We start from the raw sequence: 22,995 nt of genomic DNA on the forward strand, positions 1-22,995 counted from the left end.
GGCTAGGGATGGGGTATAACCAAAGCAGGCACCCTGCCATGCTGAAATACCTATTGCCTGTGACATTGCTCCTAGGAGGAAAGATAAAAGCAAGGAGGGGAACAAGTGCTCCTGAACTCTTTGTATCCATCCCTCCTCACCTGAAGGACCAAGAAGATGGAAGTCCACCTCTGGGAAAGCACCTGAGGTCTGTTGGCAGCAGGTGAGAAGGAAAATGGAGGTACTTTCATAGGGGAATTTGATCTTCAGCTGGAATCATTTAAAAAGCAAGCAGAAGACAGCTCTTGCCTTCTGCCCCAGAACCAGGTATGTGCTGGTGTAAGGAAGCTCAACTCCTTGGGCTGAATTCAGCTTTTCTGGCTGACATATAAAGCTCTCACCATGTAATCATTTCCTAGCACAGCTCTAGGAAACCTGGCAGGAAAAGAGAAATGAGGAGGCATTGGGAAGGTGGTGTATTAACTACTTTTTACAGTGAGAACTCTGGGAATGTGCTGCCCGTGGAAGGTTTTAATTGTCTTTGTAATAAGGCTGCAATATACAACCTCTTAAAAATCTAATACTAACCTGTGAAACTTTTCCAGGCACTGGTTAGCTGAAAAGATGTATCTTTTTTTTTTTTTCTTTTAACCTTGTAAAATAGGCAAATATCAGGAGTTATTTGAATAGGGACAAACCCTGCCAAGTCCTTATTGACACTCAAGTCTTCTTGCTTCTGAACTCATTCCGGAGGGTGAAAAAGCTCTTGTGGAGCTCACAGACTTGCCCAAACAGCTTTGGGCCTGTTTATGGGCTCCAAGAGTAATCTCATTCCTCCCATTACAAGCTTTCATTTGCAAATGTTTACTGCTCCACACTCACATGGAAGCCAGATAATAGCAGAGGAGATTGGTAGACACGATGAACACACCAGCAAGATGGTGCTCAACACCAATGGGTCACTGGTGGCATCAGCTGTGACAAAAAGTCATCAAGGATGGCCAAGAGACAGGAGAGGTTTTGGTACTTACAGCAAGGATGGCAATGAGGATGCCTGCAGCACACAGCACTGCGTCATTGATTGTCTCCATCGTCTTCAGCGGGTACCTGATGCTGTCGTCGTCGCAGTAGAAGCCCCGCTGGTAGGGCTGGATTGTGCTGGTTTCGATGATGAGGAAGGGCAACCCGGCTAGACAGAAGGGGAGACAATAACCAAACCCATCAGCAATGCAGGCAAACACAAGCCACTCACAAAATAAATAAATAAATAAAATAACCAACTAGAAAACCACTTGCAGGCCACGCCACACCATTCCTGATTTTCATCCTGCTATCTTTCCAAAGGGAATAACACTGGGGTTTGTTTTTCCAAGTCGTTCTTGCGGGGAAAAAGCATCTCCTCTGTTATGGTTATCAGATGTCTGCACTGCCTGGTTTCAGTTAAGCCTTGTGCACTGCAAATATTAACTTACAGGAATGGACCCCCAAAGCAATCCCTCTGCAGAAAGCCATGAAAATGAACCTGGCACTTCTCTCCCGCGAGAGACTGATGCTCTGCTGGTTGCCCCACGGGCAGGCAGCCCAGAGCTGTGCAAACAAACACCAGAGGATCGAGTATCAGCACAGCTTCTCCTACCTGGTCAGCCCAGCTACACTCCATCCCCATTATTTTAGTGCCTCTGAAGCCTTCCTCAGCTCCCTCCTCTCTTGTTTTTTCAGGGTATAGCTATGTTTGTACCTACTAATGCCATAAGACTGTGCTTTGAGCAGCTGTAGGACACCCATCCTTGACCCATCTGTGCAAGGGGAACCTGAGCACGCTCTCAGACAGCTAATCCACAAGAGCTGCTCAACTCCCATCTGAGCCTGTTCACCTTCAGTCACATTAAAGCCCCAAGAAAATGCTACTTAAAATTCTTTTAAATGCTATTTGTGAACCCTCTGTGCAGGGGACCTGTGTCTGCACAGCTCAGCAGGACCTTTGCACCAGGCATGGAAGAGACGTGCTCAAACCCGCAAGGTGATGGGTTAGGACATGAGCTATGGAAGGGACACCTCAAAACTGCTTCAGATGTCCAAGTCCATATTCTTTTAAGTATTTCAGAGAAATTCAGCGTTGCCTCAAACCTGAGAGCCCTGGGTTATCTCCCAGCCATGATGCTACCTTGGGCAGGGCAACTTCCTTCCCTTGGCCTCAGTTTCCCCATCCATCTTTCCTACCAAGCCCATCACAGAGAAGCACTACATCCCTACCAAAACAAGCCCCAGATTCCCTGAAACTTGGTTCAAGAGTAAATCACAAGCCACGAAGTACAGGAAACCCTCCTCCCACTTGCAGAGCGAAACCCAGGTAAAGTGAAAACAAACTGAAGAGTGGTTCAAACTGTCCTTGGGCCAAGACAAGTCTCACACCCAAATCCTACAGAAAGCATTAGGGAGTAATTGTTGACCACTAACTTGCTTAAGTATCTGTGGGTTGTTTATACAGCTAGAAGTCTAAGACATCAGAGGGATTTTTCCTTCTAAAATTAAAAAAAAAAAAATAAAAAAGGTATATATACAAATAATTAAGTGCTGTTGGGTTTCAGTGAAATTTGTCCATAGTAGTTTTAGTAATTGTGATCTACTAGATGTGATTAGCAAAGACACCATCCAGGGAGCTCCAGCATGTCATCAAACTAATGTTTTCCATCTCCACGTGAACCACTTTCTGCATTTCACTTTGCATGATCCATTTTGGTTCCTTTTCCTACATGTTACTAGGTTTACCTAGTCCAGAATTATTAGGGGGTTTTGTTAGTCCCCATCATCTGCTCTGTGTGAGCAGGGACAGAGCTGAAGCCTCTGAGGTACCCAAGAGCCAGGGCCACCTCTCAGGGACGTTTCAGATCCTCTCTAAAAACTCTGGAAAAGGGTTAATGGCAAGTGCTGGGCAGGGCAGCCCAGTTTCCACCTCACGTGTGAACGGGTGAGGAAAGGTTTCCAACCCACCCGCCCGGCTCAGATTGGGTAAATAAAACTGGACATCTCGTGTGAACCCAGCTGATCTTCATTCCACCATTTAACTGTTTTGATGCCTGGCCCCACGGCACACCTCTGATGCCAGCGATCCGATATTAATAGGCCACTTGGAAAAAAAAATTCCTGAGTTTCCCCAATGAAAAATGGCAGGAGAAGAGCTAATGTCGCTTGGCACGATCCAATTTCACAGGCGCTCGAAGCGGCGGCCCGAGGGTTGAACCCGGGGAGTAGACATTGATTGCCACGGTTACGTGGCTTATTGTTATTTCTCCAGTTCCTCTTGCTAATAGCTTTCACATGACAGGTCTGTAAAACACATGTTCCCACAGACAATAAAATACATCTGAAAACTAAAACTGGCTTTTAAAAAAAAAGAAAAAAAAAAGAGAGAGAGAGAGAGAGAGAGGAAAAAAAAAAGACAATAGGGTTCCTATACATGATGTGAACCCAGAAATACTAAAGATTTGTTTTCCCTTCATTCATGGAACAGCATCGGGTGGCATTTCCACGTTCCAATTATATATCCACTGGCCACAGCTATAATAAGAGCAGAACTGACCTATATGCTTTACATTTTTCTAAAAGCAAGCACAGGCAGAGTTTAGAAAAATCCAATGGTTTTGTTTTCCTCTCCTACAAACTTGTGGTTTAGTGGGATATTGCCAATCGAGTCTTGACATTTTTCCAGCAAAACAGTAACCTCAGATTCCCTTTTTTTTTTTCCCCTTCCCCCCCCCCCCCTTTTTTTAACATAAGAAACAAACATACTCTCCAGAGCTGAAATTGTGTAGAAGACATAACATGCCCTTGATGGTGAGGGCTGGGTGAGGGACTGCTCTTTCAACCCAAGGAATAGAAAAGCCTAGCCCATGCTGAAGTGTAGATCAAGATGGCTCTTCCAAGAGGTCATTTCTCAGAGGATGAGTTGTCTAAGTCACTAGGTCACCACCCACCGTTTTTATGGCAAGGAGGTTCCAGCACAGAGAAGCCTGTAGTGGTGCCAAAAGGCAGCCAGAGAATGGGTTTTGCAGAAAAACACTAGAAAGTGAAGTCAAGAAGACATAAAATTAAACATGGAGAGAGATGCCTTTGAGATCCCTCAGCAAAACACCACAGACACTCTTCACACTAGGAGATCTGCTGGAGGCAAAGGTATCCAGAAGCAGCACTACAGCCCACGCACCCTTGGAAAGGGGAGGCAAGCAGTGCGGGGTTACACCATGAAGATGGTATATCTGGCCTTCTTCTGCCCCAGTACAACTCTACCTCTCTGATTCACTGTTTTACTAGGAAATTCAGATTATGCCTCCCTGGTTGCACTGATTTGCATCTACAAATTCAGCAGCTGACCTCCCCAGAAGGATGCTGTTTTCAACCTCCATCACTTCTCATCCCTACCCATGGTATAAAGCTATGGAGAGTACAAGAGGTCCATTACAGAAAATAATAATGAATGGGGACCTGCACTGAAGTGACAGCCCTACCAGGCAGGCAAAACACTACACTGATTTTGCACATGGTCCTTCTTCTCTCAAAATGGTCCTATTTGGCCATTCCACCCGTGGCTACGACCCACCCACCTACATGTACAAGACCTACTGCAAAAATCTTATTAACACTGTAGGAGGGTCTCACATCCTCCTTAATGCTGGTATCTCCATGCTGAGAAATTACACAGCAGCCTGTGGACCATACTCCAGGGCATGGATGCAACTCTGACGGATCCACACAGGATTGTTACCAGGAAAGGGCTGTTATCCCCATTTGACAGAGGAAACCAAAGTACAGAACAAAGGGATTTGCTTATTCTAAAGAGACAAAAAAAACAGCAAAAACAAAACAAAACAAAAAACCCAAAAAGGTAAATGGAGTGGAGATCACTCTTCTGAATAGTAACATCTTTCAGAAGCTGAAATAAAGGGGTTTCTTCCTTATAAAAAGGGGATTTTTTTGCTTTAATAACAGAAGGAAATCCCATCCACATACTTTTATCTTACTGTGCTGCAGGAGATCAAACAGGGCTGCAAACCACGAGCATAATAGAAATCTCTTGGGGACTGATCCTGCCCCATCCAAATGGGACTCGGCCCCGCTCTGAGCAGCACAGAGCAGGTGTGGACAGTAAGGAATTGTGCAAGGCACCACAGGATGCCATGGGGCTGGACACTGAAAAATGATGTTGCTTTTCTTGGGAGGAAATCCAAATGACTTGGTGACCTCTAGCCGCTGGTGTCCTACACTGATATTTCAGTGCAGGGTTTAAATTTGTCTTTCCATTTAATAAAGCCAATCAAGTTTGGAAATCTAGCACCAAGGGAAAAAAAAAAAAAATCCTTTCCTTGGTTAGCACCTTTATCAAGGACCAATTAATAGGCAATAATCTTGGGAAGGTTGGTAGCATGAAGGCTAAAACCCCATCATTAAGCCTAAACAAAAAACCTTGCAAAACCCCCATGTACTCCCTGACCAGCTTGAAATGTGCATAAAATCAAAAGCAGGAGAAAAAAGGGCCCTGTGTGGGGTACAGCACTTCAAGACTCAGAGTCTTTGAAAAGTTTCAGTGGAGAAAAAAAAAAGGGGATAAGCTTTTGCTGGCTGCCCATCGGAAAAGCCACAGGGGGAACGGGAAGGGAAGAGGTGCTTCTGCAGTGACCCACCCATGCAGCTCTCATCTTCCCAGCCCAGCCTTCACCTCTGCACTACATTAAACACCATCATGGTTTTTTTTTTTAATGTTTGGTTTTGATGGGAGGTGGAGGTTTTTTTTCCTTCTTCTCTCATCCCTGCGGGTCAGTGGGATGTTGCTGGCTATCTCAACAAAGCTATGGTAATTTCTACTAAACCCTCTCAGATGTGTTTGGCTGCCAGTGTCCAGGCCCTGGGTGTGTTTTTTAAGGTTTCAGTAGATTAGACATCTAGCTTAATAAATGAAAAAGACCATTAAATAATTTGGCAGGGCTGAGCAAGGTATCCAATTCCTCATTCAAGACACACTTTGTAAATATTTGGGTACCTACAAGTGACAGGCTTTCTATTTGAAGTACTTAGTGGCTGATCTTGGGTACATAAAAACCTTACTTGGTTTACAATATTTGTACATATTTTGAAATGCAAAAAACCCCACCTAATTAGCCAAGGAAGACTTTTATTGCGGCTTTAAAAGTGAGCTTCCCAACTTTTAGAGAGGAATTGAAGCCCTGCAGATCAGCCTTGGCAGCTGCTGCAACAGTGACCAACTCTTGAAGCCAGTTGACTACATATACATATATACACACACACATATACATACACACACACATACACTTATACACACAGAGAAAGAGAGAGAAAATAGCACAAAGATTAGAAGTATTTACACGTTCCCACCGTGTCAGGTATATGCTGACAGTCACAACAGAGGCTGATTCTGCACCAGCACCAACAAACAGGGTGACTGAGGAAGGCCAAAAAAATAATCTCAAGGGACCTGATCCACAGTCCAGCAGCAGCCAAAGGAAGGACCCTGCTACAGGCTGGATTGAGCTGTTACGTTGGGATTTTCTCGGGTCTGAAAGCATCAGTGATGTGCCTCCTTCCCAATGGTTTGTGGCTGAATCTGGATAGCTGATGTCCAGGTATAGTCACAAGATAATTAGGTTAACATGACAGAGTACATTTAACTCTGGTTGTTTTAGCTGCTCAGTCTTTATTGTTCTTCACCTTGGTTCCAGCAGTCCAGAAGACTTCTCTGTGAATCTGCCTCTATTTTGGAAACACATCTAGTATCTGTGTTTGCAAAACAGATTCCCATTCAACTGTTACAGCTCCACTGCTCTCAGCTACACAGAGGCAGGAGAGACAATTCTCTGAACACACAAACAAACCCTAGACTTTACTGTAGAACAGGTACCTGCTTTACAGCACTAAGGAACCTATAAACAAGGATCAGCATATCTTGCATTTCTCTGATTTGACCTCTTCTGAAAAGTTGTAGAAAACAATGGATTGATTTCCACAAAAAACAAGATATTAGTTAATTTTCTACTTCCTGCAGGTTCTTCCACATAACTCACACTAACCTTTGTGCCTACTTACATGAATCTATCTAGTGTCCTTCCTATCAAGAGGATGACATTTCAGTCCACTTTATTTATTATCAGTTATATTTCAACCAAATCATAGGAACTTCAAAGTAAACCTCAACATTTTCAGGTCCACCAGCTGCTATAGAGTCCAGGAGACTTCCTAGTGAGCAGTCACAGGTTCATTTTGACTTAGTTCATTTTTTCTGGGTTCTTAGTTTTGGGGTTTGTTTGTTTTGGGTTTGTTTTTTTTTTAATAAGAACTGGTTATTCAGGAACACCAGGCAAAATGCCTCCTCATGCCTGCTAGTGCAACGGCAAACAAGAACAAAGGACATTCATTTTCTATATGGACAACTCTAGAAACACGGACGACCCCAAGCTGCAGAGGTATTTGAGAAGTGCCTCTAAGAGGAACTGGTGGCAGGATTGCCCCTGCATGACTAACATCAAACCCATCATCCAGACACATACCATCCTTCACAGTAACTACAGCCCTGGGCAACCTGCTGGATGCTTACTGACCCAACCACTCTGGGAGGATATTACTATAGAAAAGCTCTTGGTCACAGATCCTTTAAAACAAATGTCAAATTATTCTCAGGCACTGAAAATTCAGAACCTCGGTAGAAACATTTCCTTGTGCAGCTGGAGCAGGATGGGCCAGGCATGTACCTGTACTCCAAGAGTTCCAGATGAATGAAAGTGCTGCCATTGGTTTTCCAGGGAGAAAAACAGCTTTTAGAGTACCTCTTACCTATTTCCAGAGGTAAACACCATGTGCAAATAAAGAAAGAGGAGAAGGGAATTTTAACTTGTTCCTCCTGGGAATTTGCCATGAGCTGATGTATAAAAAGAGCTTTATATTAAACTGTGCGTATATATTTAATACCTAAAAAATGCATTAATAAGAACAAAAGGTCTTATCCAACCCACAATACCTAGATGCATATAAAATTCTGCATTTTTGGGGTAAAACAGATTTAAGCCAGACTGCCTGGCCAGCAAAAGTTGGAGAGGGTGAATATAACAGACATTATCAACAGGAACCCAGAGCCAGCTCCAGTCAAACACGATAGAAACAAAGCCATCATTCCACACTGTCTCCAGCAAGGAATGAAATGTGATATGCCACGAAAATCCCAACGTGCCAGCACCTTTTGTGGTACCTCTACACATCCAAGTACTTTGGAAGGTCTCGCAGATACGACAAGTCTGACCTAGGATGAGCCAGGGCTTGGACAGAGGATGAAAAAACCATAAAACTAAAATTGTGGCTGTGAACTCTGCAATACTCAGGGCAAAGGGATCGTGTGAAAAAACACACTGTGGTGACTATTATGTTTTCAATTACAAATGAAGTGAACACGGTTTACTCTGCCGGTCAGTGGGGTTTGGAACCAGCCCTGCCTCACCACTCCTCTGGGCTCTGCCTTCGAGGAAGGGCTCGGACCACTGCCCAGCCCAGGCAATGCTGGTGCTGTGGGAAAGGGGCACAACATCCCATTTATTTAGGGGAAATCTAGGAGTTTTCTTCCAAAGAGATGGAAGAGTGAGCAGAGCTGCTGCTCCCTTTCGTCCAGGTCATCCCACTGGCACACACTGGCTTTGTGAACCCTAATATTTCCCCATATAATAGCAAATCTGCTCCACTGCACCAACCTCTATTCAAGAAGGAAGTTTTCTGAGCTGTAGGTATTGTTCTAATAGATAAAATATCAAGCAGAGTCTCCCTACCCTCAGCTCACTGCCCTCAAACACCACCAGGTGCAAGCCCTTCTCTTTGATTATTATTATTATTATTAAAATCAATAAAGATGGAAAGCTTTTGAAGCAAACATGAAGCCAGTTCACCTGGTCAACATCAGGACCCTTAAAAAAAGAAATAAATGTATCTGCTGAACTTCCCAAGCTTCCCCTTCTGGAGCATCCCAGTCAGGAACTGCACTTGGGATGCTGCTGCTTAATTAAGCACATTTTGGGGAGCAGCTCCCCCTGCACAGGAGGCAGCTGAGCCCTCATCCACAGCACTGAAGCTTGCCATGAGTAGCTTTCTGACCCAGTTCTGTCAATATACCTATTGTAAATGCAAAATCCTTCTTTGGATGTGAAGCAGCAGCCACCTGCACAAATAAGGCCTGGTTATAACTCTGTAACTAAATACAAGCACTGAAAGCTTAAAAAGTTTGTAGTCCAAAAGGCACTTCTGACCTCCTCCTTAAAAGTTCACTAATCACTTTTAATTCATGATTTATTTCCTCTTAATATACCTGCTTTATATAATACCCCCCTTCTCCCCCCCACGTCTCCTTTCTTTTTTTCTGGAAGTTCCCCAGGAGAAAATGGTATTACACAACTCCCTTGATTAACTGGAAATGAAACTTTTCCCCCTCGGTAGTTGAGATTTGGTAGTTTCCAGGACATAACGCACGGCACACAGTGCTGAAAGGCAAAAAAAATGTGAGCACAGGTGGAAATGATCCAAAGGCCCTTCGAGCAACAGGGGTTTGATCTCCTAGAGGAGAGCTTAGTAAGGCTTTGCCTCTTCACAGATGGGTTAGAATCTTAAAATGGCAAGGGAAGGGAACTTACAGATCATCTAGTCCCAACTCCCCTGCATGGGCAGGGACACCTCCCACTAGACCAGGTTGCTCCAAGCCCCATCCAACCTGGCCTTGAACACTTCCAGGGATGGGGCAGCCACAACTTCTTGAGGCAACCTGGGTCAGTGTCTCACCACCCTCACACTTAAGAATTTCTTCCTAATGTCTAACTCTAAATCTCTTCCAGCTTAAAACCATTACCCCTCATCCTATCACTACACACCCCAGTAAAAAGTCCCTCCCCGGGACCCAAAAAGGTTTAAGATGATCTGTTTTCTCCCTCCTCTGTATTTTGACTGCAGTTACTGCACCAGAGCTGCACCCTGGTGTACAACAACACAACATAACTGAGACAGCACTGGTACTCAGGTAATGTTTTAAAAAATACATAAAATCATGCTTCTAAATAAAATAGCTTTCTATAACAGGGAGGGCAGACTTTGCAGGGGAAGGAGAAGGTGTGACAGCTGCTGCCTTGGCCATGCTGCTGCAAAGTTGGAGTTACCCTGATGGCAAGCAGCTGTGAATGGGACACTTTGATGCCAAGCCATCACCCACAGGGACAGATGTGTCCACCCTGCACTGTTCACAAGGACTTACCTACCCTGACGCATCTGAACCCATGAATATTTGGGCCCCTGAAAGCCAAACACATTTTTTGGGACAGCGTGGCTCCACGCTGCACACCATCGCAGACTGCTGGGTGCTTTTTATCCCCCTAAGAAACAGTATATTCTGCAAACCCAGGTGACACAGCAGTGTCACAGCAATGCCTAAAATGTCAACAGCCTCTTCTGCAAGCACAGGGCCAGTGTTGCCACAGGAGCCAGCCATGGTGGTCACACACATTGTCACAACAGCCCCTTTCCCACACACAGCCCAAGCCTCACCATGACGGCCGCATTTTGCAGCCAGGTGACATTTCAGAGCCCCCTTTCCTTAGGGGACAGTATAAATCAGGTAGCCCTTTCCTTTGGGGACAGTATAGACTGGGTGGGCACAGGCAACTGCCGAGTCCCTATTCACCCTGACTCAAGAGACACAATATGTCCTGTGCTCTTGAAACCAAAACCGGACAATTCCCAATTTCCCTTTCCAGCCCCCCTGTAGCAATGCTGTCAAGGAACGTGTGAATAAATTGGGGAAAAAAAGGTTAAAGAAGCCCAAGGGAATAGCAGTCCCTTTTTCTTTATTGCAGTTAATTCCGACAAAGGCTCTTCTGTTCCCCCTCCCTTTTTTATTTTTTTCAGAAGGGCTTCATGCCAAGTTGCATTATTCCTCTTCACCATGGTACTGCCATGAAACCCGCCTGGTATGTTTGCCTGAAAATCGTAGGTTTTCATGGAAATTGTTTTTATCTCAACAAAAAACTCCCTTTGTCACCTCAGACAGGAAAAGAGGAAGAGAAGAGCTCGGGCTCGGAGCTGATCCCAGCAACAAAGAACTGATGGAAAAGCACCACAACCTTCCAAATCCAGCATCACGAAAACTCGCCCTCCCAACGGGGCAGAAACCCTCCAAAAACCCTTTCACCACCTCCCTTGTACCAAGGATACAACTGCAGGCCCGTGCAATGAGCTGCTGCCCGCTTTGCACGGCCTCCCTTTTAAGCCTTTTCATACTTGGGAAAAAAGCCCAGACCATTGGTTAAGATTTTTCTGAAGGATTTTTTTAAATGGAAATAGTTTCTTTTCTTGCAGCCCATCGTGGCAACCAGAGCCTGTTGGCGCCGGTCAGTAAGGCAGGAGCTCAGCAGCTCCTAGGGGTGTCCTCTATTTCCAGCCTATTTACTGCTCTGCTGAGAAAGGCACCTATAGATGCTCCAGTTCTCAGATGGGAGTTTGGAGGGAGTCAAGTTATTCAACAAACCGACCCTTTCTAGGCGCTGTCAAAGGAGTGATTTGATGCCTTTCAGTGCTCACTACACAAAACACTGAAAGACCAGAGGACTTCAAAAGCCGCAGACGCGGAGCTGGAGTTTGGCAGGAGTTCATTAGCTGCCTGTGTCCTTCTGTGTGTGGCTTGTAATTACATGCAGACCTGATGCCAAATCCTCATCTACCGAGGGGCACCAATTAACGTGCTGCTGGATGATTCACAGGTAGCTAATGTCAAGATTTATACAACCAGTGTGCCAAATATCCCATGCTTTACTATTATGTATTATTTTTAAGCTGGCCTTTTCCCTCCCTCTTTTCAAGGAACTGTACAAGTGAGGTTTTGGCAGCAAAACTGGGATTGTCCAGCCTGTTCCCAGGCCACACACTGGTGGGCCTGATCCTGCTGTCACTGTGCACCAATGCCTGCAAAGACATGGGCAATCATTGGCCAAGCGCCTGCAAGTTGAATCTCCTACTGTATTTTCCTTCTGAAGAAAGCACACTTTTTCACTCCAAGGAGAAAACTCTAAAATTGAGGTGTAATTTGCACTCCATACTTGCCATTCCTGCTGCTTGTACCCTCTTACTAACAGCAGGAGCTTTAGTAGTAGCTGGAGAAGCTGGCAGAGGTGGTACGTAAAAATGGTAATTCACCTTTGGAGTGAAAATGCACACCAAGCTGCATCTCCTGCCGGAAAATCTAGCAGTTATTGGATTGTCTGACCAAAAAAAAACCCAAACATACAAACAAAAAGCCCTTCTTTAAATTGAGATCTGCCTCCCTTTGAAGCCAGCTGGCTCTGGCTCCCAAGGCAGCCCTTGGCAATTAAAACCTTGGGAAGTCAAACACAAGGGGCACGGAAACGAACCTTTTGTTTTCCTGCTTTTTCATTCTTGTCTTGTGTTTGATACCCAAACAGAAATGCAGGCATTGACTCCTCAAGCTAAGGGGAAACCATGGGCCCAGTGGAGCATCTCGACACTGACCTGAAGCAGGTCTCCAAGCAGGCTGGTTTGCCACCACTGCTGACTTTCCACGGAGAGCAGGAGACCCAGCCCTCATTTCCTCCTTCTTCTTGACTCGCACTACTTTCCAAAAGCCAAGGCAAGTCCATTGAACTTCGCCTCCTCCCAGTCTGCAGCATCTTGGTGGCCTCTTGTCCCCAGAGCCACCATGGAATGAATGGCACAAGAGATGGACATGATCTTAGATTTACTGGAAGTTTGGTGCTTCTGGACAGAAAAGAAACTGTAAACGGGCAGCAAGAGGAACCTGCAGAAACAGCCTTGAAGTAACACTCTCCCAACAGCACAAGCCACAGCAAAACTGTGGCCTCAGTCATGGCTTTGGATTCTTTATGAACATACGTATAACACCAGAAACCCTCATTAGCAGTAACTTGATAGTTTTTGCTCTTCTTCCTGTACCTTTGCCATACAGCTTTCCCCAACAGACCATTTCTATGTTAGTTTTTCTGACAGTTGTTCAGGACGCAGTGAAACATGTCTCCCGCATTTCCATACTAATTTTCCCTCTCCACAGAAGTTTCTCCATCACATTTCTTACTCTCATACCACTGCAAAACTTCTTCAGCCCTGGGGGATAACTCAAAGCCAGAAGGGCTATAAGCACAACCCAACACTTGCACCACTTTATCCTCTAATAAACCTTTCACTGCATTTGACACGATACAGGTCTTGTCCAGCCATGAAAGCTTTCTTGCTTATCAGGAAAATTTTTAATCAACCAGAAGGGAAAACATGGCCTGACATTTTATTGCTTCCTTGTGCTTTGCTTTTAGATGTTTTGCTTTCTTCTAATTTGTACTCTTGCTAATCTCTTTACCCCGGGATCGGTGGAAAGCCTCAAGTCTTTCATGCCCAGCAGCTTCCTCTGGATAATTTGGAAGCAGGGCAGGCAGAGGAGCATGGGGGCAACTGGGGGGGGGCTCATGGTGGGGTTAGAGAAGAAGGCACCAGGCACCAAACTCTCACTCACTGCAGGTTCTGGGACATGGTTTTGTCCTGGCCACAACTACAAAACAAACAACGTCTGTGGGGAAGGGTCATAAGAAGTTCAGCTTTCCTCTATTAAAACCATCTGGTGCCTACAAAAAAAACCCCAAAAAAACCCAACAACCCAACTGGTTGGTTGGGATGGTTGGTCCCTGCTCAGCTCTTCTGGCATTTCTCAAGAGCATGGTGGCACTTGGAGGTGCCACCACAAGGGACGGGGCTGCTGTGGGAATGGAAGCCCCAGCAGACACGTGCCCCATTTTGCATCCTTCCTGCTGTGAAGAAGGTGCTCCAGCATCCACCTCATTTCACTTCTCCTTATCTGAGCCAGACCTTTCTTTAGGAGGTGCCTGTGCCCCCAGCACCCTGGACTCCTGCCAAGACACCCTCAGGGAGCCTGTGAGCAAGCTGTGCTTTCTCAGCCAAATAAAATGCCCCTATGAGGCTGGTGTGGGATTCAGCAAAGGGCTTCTCCAGGTCAGAGAGACCGAGAAGGTTCCCTTCCAGCATCGAAAGTGAGAGGCATCAACAAAGCTGCAGGGGAGGTGGGGCAAGCGATAGGAACCTTTATTAAAAAAAAAAAAAAAAAAAAAAAAAGCCTAAACCTCTCCTTTGTTTCCAACAGAAATAAAAGAAGGAAAAAGAAAAAGAAAGGAGAGGAGAGCTTACAGCCAGCTCCCCAGCCTGTAACACAAAACCAGGCTGTGCCGGGAAACCTTACACCACGCCGCATCCAGCCCATGGACTCCTGCTCCCCTCGCCGCCTCCCGGATGCTTCCCCAAGCCCAAACTGCCCTTGAGAGAAGCCAAGCCTCAGCCTCTGCTGAAAAGCCTCTTTGTTTGGATTCCCTTTCCAAATCAGCGTATCCTGAGATTGAACTCCCTCCCACCCCTCTGCAGGGCTTTTTTTAATGTGCAGATGCCTTTGGCAGCGGCCAGATTCGCCAGCAGGTTTGTGGTCCTGTAATAGTGCTCAAAACCTCGGTGCTGGGGCATGTACAGTGCTAGGAACTTTCTTCAGGTTATAGGAGAGAGGGAGAGAGGGACGGGGGGAGGGGGGAAGTATCATACAATTACTTCAAACAATCCTTTAATCGTGAATTGCGACTAGAGAAGCTAAATTCTCCTTAATTAAACAATAGCTTTAATCAGCCTTCAATAGCCTACATTAAGGCACAGCAGTGAGCTGGAGAGGCTTTTTTTTTTTTTTCCCCTCTCTCTCTTAAACTGGAATAATTCAAAGAAAACCAGAGAAGGCATCACTGCTCCACGGAGAAATCCAGGCACAGGATTTGGTCCACACATGCAACACCAGGAGGGTTCAACTCCAACTGCTGCCATGAGTTTTCCATGCAACTTCAAATCCATCATTCACTTCACTCAGAAACTGGCTTGCCCACTTGGTCTGCAAGCTCAGGGGACAAGTCTCCTACATCCATACAGCCCCCAGTGTGCAACAGGGTCTCCTGTCTTCCTTGGGGTTGCAAGCACGCCAAAATCTTGCAATCCCACAAAAAGCAGGACATATGGTACTCCTCTGGCAGGACCTCCTGAGACCCACAAGGCAATAGTTTCAGTTACCAGAGGGAAACACAGCAGACTTGCAGCAAGAGACTCGAACTGGAACATCAGCCCCACACCTTGCCCTGACACCAAAGGGAAAAAAACCAACCCTCTTCTCCAAAACAAGCCTCAGGCCCAGGACTTGAAGCAATCTCATTGGGGAAAAGTTGTTTTGCACTTGCAGTGAGCTTTTTAATCAACCTCAGCGTTATCTCTCTCTCTGTGAAAGCAAAACGCTGAGCATTTAAGCAGGTGGATTTCCAGGCTGTGGACCTGATCCCACGTTCATAAAGCAACACCCAGTTTTGCAGACAACTTCAGCAAGAGCAAAAGCAAAGTTCCCTATGTTACATCCCCAAACCAGATGCATCCCAAGCTCTATCTCACTTGTCTGGCTGTTTTAAACACACTGTGTCCCTAGACCCTGCCGTAGCCCTTAAAAGCTTTAGGCACTGGAAAATTTCTTTGTGCCCATGCATGCAGTGATTTATCAAAACAGGCTCTCTCTAAAACACTATTTGACTTTTCCATGGGCTTGCATTAGACAAAGATTCGTGCCAGCTCAGTCAGAAAAACTAATGCCACAAAACTTCTCCTTTAAGGAAAAAAAACAACCCTAACCCTCCCAGCCCAATGCTTTAGAAATGCTTCCACATGCTAATCAGCCTCCTATTCAGCTCCAGACTGAATAGGACTCCAACAATGACAAAGAAATATGCTGAACCTATTCCACATTTCATCCCCTTCACTCAAAATGTTGCTGTTACCTTGGTTTTCAGCCGCTTTGTGGGAGCTGCAGCAGAATGACAGCTGCATGCTAAAGCTGCAGGGATGGTCAAGAAACAAGGAGTGCTAGGTGAAAAAATACCTGTTCTGGCTTATGGGAAAAAAATACAGAGTTATTTGATGAGGTAGTCACTGATGTAGCAAACCTTGGTCAGAATAAAAAAAACACAACCCAAAACTAAACCAACAAAAAACCTGAGGCCTCTACTGAAAACAAGCCCCTCATGGCTAAGCAGAAAAGGGAATTTTATTCTTAGCTTGGCAAGTATGAGAGGGCTAAAGCCCCCTCTCCAAGCCCTTCCTCTGAGAATTAGCCAGTTGTGTTATCACCTGGCAGATGTCTCAGTGCACCTTTCCCTCCTATATCCTTAACCAGAAAAATTTCAGCTCTTATTTTGGGAACACATGAGCCAGTTCCTGTTACAACTAATGATGCAAGGTTGCTTTCCTTTTCTACAGAACATGGAAGCATGGGAACACAAGCACCCTGGGAAGCTTTCACAGGAATTGAGGTGGGAAGCTTTGGGACAGGCGCACACATGTCCTAGGGACTCACTTTGGCCCAAGCCCTCGGAGCTGCAGAACTTCGGTTGCACATCCCTGAGGATCAAATTTCAAAAGATAGCTTGAGAGGCAGGCAATGGCCTGGGAGAAGCACTCAAGTTTGCAGCTTCGCTGAAATCATTAGGAACTTGAGGTGGCCCAGCAACCCTGAAAACCCCATTAGGCACTTGGGTGCATCTGTACTGGAAATATTGCCTTCAAAGTGTGCCCTTGCCCTGCTCCAGCTCCCTGCCCACGCACAGAAGTGATGTTCCTTCAGCTCCCTGTCTCCTCAGATTAGAAATTCCCAGCAGCACAAAGCTGCCCCGCGATGCGCCTGGGCAGGACAGAGGGCAGCAGGGCTCACATCCTGGCACAGGTCTCCTCGAGGGCTTCGGCTGGGCTGCAGCCCAGGAAGGAGAAGCAGCTCCCCAAAAATGCAAGGGCCATCTGATCTCTGATCAAAGAGCAGCCTCTCATGCCTGCCAACACCTAACTGATTCACAGCTACTGACTTCAAAGGGGTTTTGCTGCCTGCCATCAGCTTACTGTCCATCCAAAATTACTCCCTGAGCATCGCTCAGAACATAAACATGCTCAAGGTTCACTGACCAGACCTGCCTACCAGTGGTTCAACCACGTTACTTTTGACTCTCCCTTTGGAAACGAGCACTTTAAAGAGTGGCGGATTTCGCATAAAAAGCCTCGGAAGCCTTCAGAATGCTTGGGGTGCAGGGCTGGTTGCCACGGCCACGGCACTGCTGCAGAGACCAGAAGTCCTCGCATTGGTGGGGACAGTAACGGGGCTGGTCTGGCTGTTCACTCCAGCCAGCCCGAAGATGAGCCTCGTGGCCAGGCTTAAAGAAAGGCCCATCACACCACCCCAAAACAAAAGGTCAGAAATAACCTGCTGAGCATCAAGAAGGCAAGAAGCTTGGACCCCACTTGGCACATTGGCTTTCAGATTCAGCGGCCGGACACTTCGAGGCACGTGACGATCGCTCAGCTTTGCTTGAGCCCACACCGAATTAACAGCAATGCAATTAAGATCTGTGTGCAGAGCATGTCTCCAGCCTGCGTGTGATCAATCACGGGGACACTGCTGTAAAAGCTTTCAAAAAATGGCTGTCATTCTCACCGAGTTCCAGGAAAGCCAGTGGAAAGCTAAGTGCAGGGTGCCATGCAGCCTGTCGCTTCCTCTGCACAGCAGCAGGCTACAACCCTGACACTGCTGGGAGAAGGAAGCTCTGAGGGAGCACCAGTTGTTTCCAGAGGGATGGCTGCCCAAAACCACTAACCAGTAACTTTCACTTTTGCTGTTTAACCCTGTGGAAGGATGAGCCGTGTTGTTCTAAGCTCCTTCAATGTGCAAAGCTGAAGCTGCTCCAAGAGGTGCAGCCTGCTGCCTGCAAACTCCCAAAGCAGTGAAGGGCACCTCCACTGCCAGAGTTACCTTTGGTGCTGAGGGCAAGGTCTGGGTTACCCCAGCAATGCTAATCCAGCCTCAACTTGCCACGTCTCTCAAGGCACTACAGGTTAAGCTCACTGATATGTTTTATCAGAAAGGCTGGAAGCATCTCCCAAGCTTCTCTGTGCCACTGTCAACACAGCTTTCTTGTCTTTTTGGGCAAGGGATGAAAAATTATGGGAAAGTACTAGAGGATGAAGAACACTCTCCTCTGATTTGGTATCACCAGCACTGTCAGACCAAATGCAGCTTCATTCGAGCTCTGGCTGGCAGCTCCAACCTCACCCTGCAGCTCCTGACTGAGAGCACCATATGCTCAGATAAGACAGGCTCATATATGGGTGCAAGCTACAGGCCAACACTGGGACAAGAACACATGGAATAAAGAGCACAAGCATTTTCAGAGCATCAGGAGCTCTGGAGTTAAATTACATGTTCTGCTTTTAACATTTACTCAATGTGGAGAGTCGGTTTTCAAACCTCTGTCTTCAAACATCCAGCGCATGTGAAAAACAAGCCCACTTACGTGACCAGCTTGAAGGAGGGAGTTTGCAGAAATTTCTGATACTTGGAAACCCACCAGGACAAACCTAATTTTCAAAGGTGTTAATACATTGCCTTGGTAACAAACTTAAGCTTAAGGCAAGTTTTCCAATGGTTTGCACCAAAAGCTACATGCAGGCACTTCAAATTCCTCTTTTTTGGTGATGTTCTGCCTCCTCAGGTCTAACGTGAGGAGCAGCTTCTGCTGCCTGTGATCACACCACAACAACTGAGCCATTGCGTGCAGCTAAAAGACATGAAGGGATTCCTGAGTGTAACTTCCCAACAGCTGCTCCAACACAACTCTGTACACAGACACCCAATCTGCCCTAAGGAGCTTTTCACCTCCTAAAATCATGGAGCACCTAGTGCTTCTCCAAGGAAGATGTCCTAGGAGACAGCAAAACAGGAATAGATGGGGTGGCTTTGAAACATATACGAATGCCCTTCTGAGAAAGGGACCATGCTGATCCATGAGGAGATGAGAGACTGACAGGGCAGGCTCTTCCAGCTTTTGGTGAGACCCCCCCAGCTCTGTGGCACCATTTTAGTGAGGGGGAAGCACAGAGGGCTGATTTAGCCTCTACTGTCCCCAGGGTCCCATAGCTCTGCCACACCAGCCAGAGAAACAAAAAATAATCATAATGAAGCATATTCAGAAAACTGCCTTCAGACTTTATCATAACAGAATAAACACTGGATTACTTTAATTTACCTATTTTTCTGACGCTTTATCATTCACTTGATTCTCATTTTCATGCTTTTTTTTCTTTTCTTTTTCATAATATGAAACATGACCTACCAAAAAAACACCACCACAACTACAGAAGCCAGGGCCCTAAAAGTGAACAAAAAGAAGAAAAAATATGCATACTTATACTAAAACATCTTATACTGGCATCCTGCTGCACAGGAGGGCAAGCTGCATCCAGGAAGGGGCTCTCCCTGCAGCCCTCATCCCGGGATGTAGCCTCCCAGGGATGCAGGGGCTGGGGAAAGCTGAAATTCTCAGCTCTGGCTGTGTGGATGCTGGGAAAGTCGGGTCTGAGGCTGCTGCCTTTCCCCACGCTGCCTTCAACAGGCAGGCCCTTGTTTGAGGCACAGGCAGACGGGGAGACCACAACGGTCCCTTCTGGATTGCCAGGGATGAAGCAGGAGCATTGTATGAACCAAACGGAGAGGATGGAGCCTGCTCCGCCAGGGCAACCTACAGAGAGCGAGGCTGGGGCTTTTTTACCCCCCCTTTTGAAGTGATTTCAGGCAGAGATGGAGGCAGGCAAACACCCTCCCTACCTCAGCTGCGGGTGGTAAAGAGGAGCCCTGGTTTGCAAGACTGTGCCCGCGCAGCACGGGTTTCCCAACTGTGGTATGCAAACCATCTCTGGGCGGGACACGGAGGCACACGCATCTGGAGGATATACCCTCAGCCTGTATCTAGACAAACAAAGTCAGACCAAAACAGCCTAAGAGAGGCATGCATATTAAATCGAGATTTAAAGGGTATAAAAATAATCTGTTTGATCTGCGAGTGATGTTTATATTATTTACTGTGCTCACTACAAACAGAGACAATTAAAAAAAATGTCATCTGCTGTAACTGTGATCCCATCTCCTGCCTGCCTCAGCAGCAGGTACACAGGATTCCAAGCACTCCTGGCCATGAAGCAGTTGCACATAATTCTGCCTTCCCGGAGACACATCTTCAGGCTGGCCAAATTCCACCGACTCGGGAAAGCCGGGAGATTCATACCCCCAAGGACTCAGTCTGCCATAGGTACAGCATTTCCTTGTTCTGCAATTAACACCTCAAGTATAATTGTCACTAATAACCTGCTCTTGATAGGTTTTTTGGGGTTTTATAATGCCAACACGCACACAAGAAAGTGTATTTTAAACACCTCCAAAATATTTCTCTCTCATCTTTTCTTCCAGTCATCTTTGGCTCCTTTGGTCTTTCAAGTGCAGCTCAAGACTAAAGATGGGTAATCATGCTTAGATGCCAACTGTTGATTTAATAAGAAGCTTTTCAAGTCACAAAAAAAGCTCCTCTACTCCCAAGCAATGGCGGGATGCAATCACACAACCCCATGGCGAGATGCCACCTCTGCAAACCCACCTTTGCCAAAGCTCTTCCAGGCCAGCCATCCCTAAGACAGACCCTGCTGCCTCTCAGCGAGCTTGTGGCCACCAAGAGCTCCTACAGGTATTAAAATAAGCCATACACAAACATCAACGATCAAACCCCATCTAGGGATGCTCAAAACATGATGACGACTCTCCACCCACACAGCTTCTCGCATGTGGTGTGGACTCAGTCCTCCCCCAACACGGAGAAGACACGGCACGGAGAAGACAACACCAAGGCGTTGGGACTGCCTGGCTGGTTTAGTGCAGTCAGATCTCCTTGTCCCTTGCTGAAAATAAGAAACAGCTGGCTCAGCAGTTTCTTCAGGAGCGTATAGAAAGATGTTACCTACATGACGAGCGAGCCCTGCACGGCAGGGTAGTCTTAAAAATAATAATAATAAAAAAAAACCCTCAACCCAAACAAAGTTAAAGTTGCTTAGCTCATCAAATTCGACTTTCCAACATCCAAACAACTCTAACCTCATCCCTTGTCTCTAATTCCTCCCACTCCTTTCACTTAAATGACAATCCCAGGCCTACTTGCATTGATTTTGGTGATGGAGCAACAGGGCCTCCAGTGGAGCTCCAACCCCTTCTGCTTCTGAAAGCTGGACAACAACAGTTTTTTTCCACAGAAGAGGAAAGTCAAGAGTAATCTAAACTGTTAGTCCAAATTATAAGATTATATCCCCACTTATATAAACATGTCAAGGTCCTACTAGAGTAAATATTTACTTTCAAAGTTCATTTTAGCATCAAGCTCACTACAGAAGGGGAGATGCCAAATTTGTGAGAAAGCTGAAGAGATCTTAAGGTTGCAAGAGGCCTATCCATCTGTCTCTTCAAAACCTCTCAAAGGCAGTAAAACTTGTGTTTCACAGATTAACTGGGATTGACAGAGGAGAGAAAATTAAATTAGAGACAGAAAGTAAGAAGGGCAGTAAATTATGTGCCATTTACATCCCACCAACCTGAAACATATGCTCCCATAAACCCCATTTCCAGGGGCCTAGGAAGCAGGTATGCCTGATGAAATCCCTCTATTTTATAGCACAGGCAAGACTTTTTGGAAGCTGTTCTACCTGTGCAAGCTGCACAAATACAAGCTACCGAAGACCCTCCTCTGCCCCTCTGCCCTTGCTGACACAGCCTTCCCCTCTTCCAAGATTAAATGCTCGACTTAGCTCCCGTCAGCAAAGTGCAGGTGGCTGCTCAGAGTTTGCTGAATGGGGGGAGTCCCTGCCAAGGGAAAAAAAAAAAGCAGGTCTAAGAGAAGTAAATTTAACCCTAGATGCTACATCTGTGGGGCCAGGATCCAAAACATCCCATCCCAAGGGTCAGGCCAGAAGGCTTTTCCCTGCCTGGCCCATGTCTCCTGCAGAAAGGTGGTGGATGGTTGCAGGAGCTCTATGCAGTGCTGCATATGGGCAGCAAAACCTCATGGCACCAGGGAAAGCTGCCCTGTGGAACCTGCCCCAGCCAGGGTCACACCAGTCCCCCTCAGCAAGAACTCCAGGCAGGAGGTGCAAGAAATTCCAGGCAAAGCAATGGTGCTGAGAATGGCCAGGTGAAGCGAAGGCCTCCTATCACACCTCTTATTTTGCTGTTCAGAGAGTTCCCCACAGCTCTACAATGTGAAGACACTGACCAGTTTAGTGGGGGCAACTTCAGGCCCCCCCAGCTGAGCTCCTCACATTTTCAGATGTGTCGCAGCAACCAGCGTGGCAGGGACGGGGCAGCGGGGACTCTTCCACCCCATCAAGCTTGCCTGCAGCCCTAACAATTTCAGGAAGCATCTTCTAATTCTCTAAACAGAGCCCTCCCGAGAGGAGGAAGCAGATGGAGAAAGTTATTTTCCCCGCTCGGATGACCTGCTTTAATAAATGCACACTCAGTTCTTTTCTGCCTCTTTTACCAAGTTAAGCGCTGACATGAAATTTCTGGGAAGTTCACAGTGTCAGTGATGAAACCCTTCCTTCATGCAAGAAACCAGGGACTTGGCAGTGCCAAGTGCACTAATTTGAGGAGTGGGGTATTCCAAAATATTCAGCTCTCTGCCAACCCAAGTTGGAAATGCAAGAGAAATGGAGGGTCCAGTTCAGCAGATGTTCATCTGACCCACTCCACCGGCAAAGCACTTCTGCCAACGGCTGGAGGACTTTGCTCCCCACAATGATCCCCAAGGAACGAAGATACAAATCTTCCCCTTATGCATTTACTAGCAAGATAACCATTGTACTTAAGGATGAAAGACAAAAGTGGATCTTTCTAACGACTTACATCAAATTAAAGCTGAAGGAAGCTCCTGATAGCTCTGCTTTACTTATTCTGACTTTCTTAGATGTTTATGATAATTGTCTTCTGGGTAATTTGTTTAAATTTGTATGTAAACAAAGAAGGGTTTG

At 46.2% G+C, this 22,995-nt stretch overlaps 1 protein-coding gene across 1 annotated transcript in view; it reads right to left on the reverse strand.

The window, feature by feature from the left end:
- Positions 1-22,995, reverse strand: part of PLPP3 (phospholipid phosphatase 3) — a 47,367-nt gene that overhangs the window by 21,560 nt on the left and 2,812 nt on the right. Inside the window, exon 2 of the mRNA XM_051624925.1 lies at positions 1,011-1,168. Within this exon, the coding sequence (XP_051480885.1) occupies positions 1,011-1,168 (158 nt within the window). The remainder of the gene's footprint in view (positions 1-1,010; positions 1,169-22,995) is intronic.

Source organism: Apus apus, chromosome 7 (assembly GCF_020740795.1).
Source record: "Apus apus isolate bApuApu2 chromosome 7, bApuApu2.pri.cur, whole genome shotgun sequence".
Taxonomy (NCBI): Eukaryota; Metazoa; Chordata; class Aves; order Apodiformes; family Apodidae; genus Apus; species Apus apus.